General features: G+C 42.8%; 1 protein-coding gene across 1 annotated transcript in view; it reads left to right on the top strand.

Annotated features, from left to right (window-relative positions):
* Positions 1-2,500, top strand: part of LOC113819013 (uncharacterized) — a gene marked incomplete in the record, with an annotated part of 215,493 nt that overhangs the window by 201,856 nt on the left and 11,137 nt on the right. The window contains 4 exon segments of the mRNA XM_070130326.1: positions 1-135; positions 460-594; positions 1,032-1,191; positions 1,441-1,568. Of these exon segments, the coding sequence (XP_069986427.1) occupies positions 1-135; positions 460-594; positions 1,032-1,191; positions 1,441-1,568 (558 nt within the window).

A 2,500-nucleotide genomic window follows, 5' to 3' on the forward strand; every position in this document is an offset into this window, starting at 1 on the left:
GGCAGAACGGAGGGATGACCTCGGAGGACGAGCCGTCGCTGTGCAACTCGCCTCGGATGACCCGGCGGCGGATGGGGTCCTTCTCGGGTCCCGCTGGGCCTCAGGGGGACAACCCTGCCAACGACAACTCACCGGGTGTGTACGAGTCAAAAGATATTAAAATGCTGTGGATAAATGTAAAAGTTTTATGCAGATAAGATCGCTTTTAGACATTACAAATCATGAGAATTTATACATATATATATATATATATATATATATATATATATATATATATATATATATATATATATATATATATATATATATATATATATATGCGTGTGTATGTATGTGTATTTATTTTATATATATTTTTTTCCATCCTCTTCATCTCCCGCCTCTTCTCCGCCTTCCGGCACTTCCTCTTCTCCGTCTTATTCTTCCTTTCCCTTGTTACTAATACACCCCCCCCCCCAGACGTGACGCCCAACGGCAGCCTGCGTAGGAGGCGGTCCCGAGTCCCGTCAGAGGAGGACGACCACAAACTCATGGACTACCTTCACACGTCCGGCCACGATGGGTCCAGGGAGAGGAAGTCGTGGACGGGAATGGGTATGTCGTTCCCTTTAGTCTTTCGTGTATTTCGGTGTCTTTGCTTTTTCTCGAGATATGTTTACGGATTTTGACTTGAGGATCTATTGATGTGGTTTGTATTAAGAGTGCCTCGAAAGCTTCATTCAGGCAGAAGGATTCATGATATAAGTTCGCCCTTATTGTTTATGTTTATATTTATGTTTATTGTTTATGTTCGCCCTTAATGTTATGGATTGTTCAGCGGGAATTTTATCTGTTTACTCTTATTCTTCCATTTCTCTCCTCCTCACCTCTTATTCTCCCATGTCTCTATTCCTCATTTGTAGACGGTTCATGGCTCTTGCACCGCCACGCACAACACCATCTGTCCCTTCATAATCCAAACCTACAAGTTTTATCTACCTTCATCGCTACAGCTTTTACCCTTTGATATCCTTTCCTCCTTGTCCCGACAGAGGGCTACGGCTCCTTGGACAGGTCCTTCGCTCGCCGGGCCAGAGGAGGTGGAAGGACTCGCCCGAGACTCCTGGCCTCCGAGTCGTCCGAGAGGGAGCGCCCCGCCTCGCCCTCCACGCCGGACACCAAACCGGAACCTCCCGACCACAACAGACCCAGGTAGGCCAGCCGCGACAGGTGAATGCTATTGTTACATACTCTGTTTATCAGTCTTGGGGATTCATGGTGTATGTAGAGTTGTTTGCATATATCACGCCTTTCATAGATAACCGAAGTAATTATAGATGCAACACGCAATGTGTTTTATTACTACAAACGAGGCTACTTCGCCAAACAATTCAAAATAAATGCAAACTGTCGTCCCTGCACACAACACGGCAATAACGAGCGCGATTTCGAACTCCGCAGCAAAAATTGGCGGCAGAAGATCGAGTTTTGGTTCAAGGAGAACGAGAAGGAGGAGGAGCGTCGCTCGGGCTTGAAGTGGCGACTTCACCAGCACAGAAAATCCCTAGACTTAGACACGTCATCCCTCGGTAAGACTGGGATTCATTTGCTTTTGTTTTTCTTTGCTTGTTTGCTGTGTTTCTGCTTTGAGTAATAAGTTGCTTTTCTTTGCTATTGTTTGCGTAGACATTTGCCAGAATCTGATCACTTGTATGATCCTAACGTTGTCGAACTTTTCCTCGCTGCTAACCCTTGGTAACAACCTTTAGCAGATTATCTGAAATGATTGTGTAGCTTTAGTACCAAATCCTCCTGTGTGTTCATATGCCATGAGATTTGATTTATGATGACTATTTTCTCTTTTCATGACCTCTTCTGGCCAACTGTCCCGTTTCTTTCTCGGCCAAAGCTGAAGGTACGGAATTTTCTCGGACGACAAAGGCTTCCGACCTTGACCAGACTTTCCCAGATCCAAGACGACTGCGATTTGTTTGCTGACTTGTGGTCGTCTGATTTGCATTATTTGTTAAGAGAGAGATTTTTTTTTTGTAGAGCACTGATCTTGATGTGACTTCGTAGACAGCATGTTTTTTTTTTTTTTATTATTCACAACCATGACACATTTAGTTTAATTATTGACATTACACCAATTTTGTAATACATTTCTTTTCCTTAGAAATACTTTTAGACATCACAGATGACGTCAAGTGTGTAAACGTTTCGACACGGTGAGGCAACTTTACACACTTGCACTTCCAATTATATTAAAACTCTACATAAAATATCAATTATTAGGATAAATATCTAATGCAATGTTCCGCCCTTGATCTTCAAATTTGACATCTCATTATTTCTTTGTTGTTTTTTCATCGACGATCCTTGCCTTGACTGTCCCTCTGTTGATCTTCAGACTGGATTATTTCTCTTTATTTCACGCACATGAAGTTTTGCAGGAAATTTGCCAAGTAAGAATGTCGCATTTTCCTCCCCGCGTAAAAGGTATTGTAAGTGATGAAGATTT

This window comes from Penaeus vannamei, chromosome 15, assembly GCF_042767895.1.
Source record: "Penaeus vannamei isolate JL-2024 chromosome 15, ASM4276789v1, whole genome shotgun sequence".
Classification (NCBI taxonomy): Eukaryota; Metazoa; Arthropoda; class Malacostraca; order Decapoda; family Penaeidae; genus Penaeus; species Penaeus vannamei.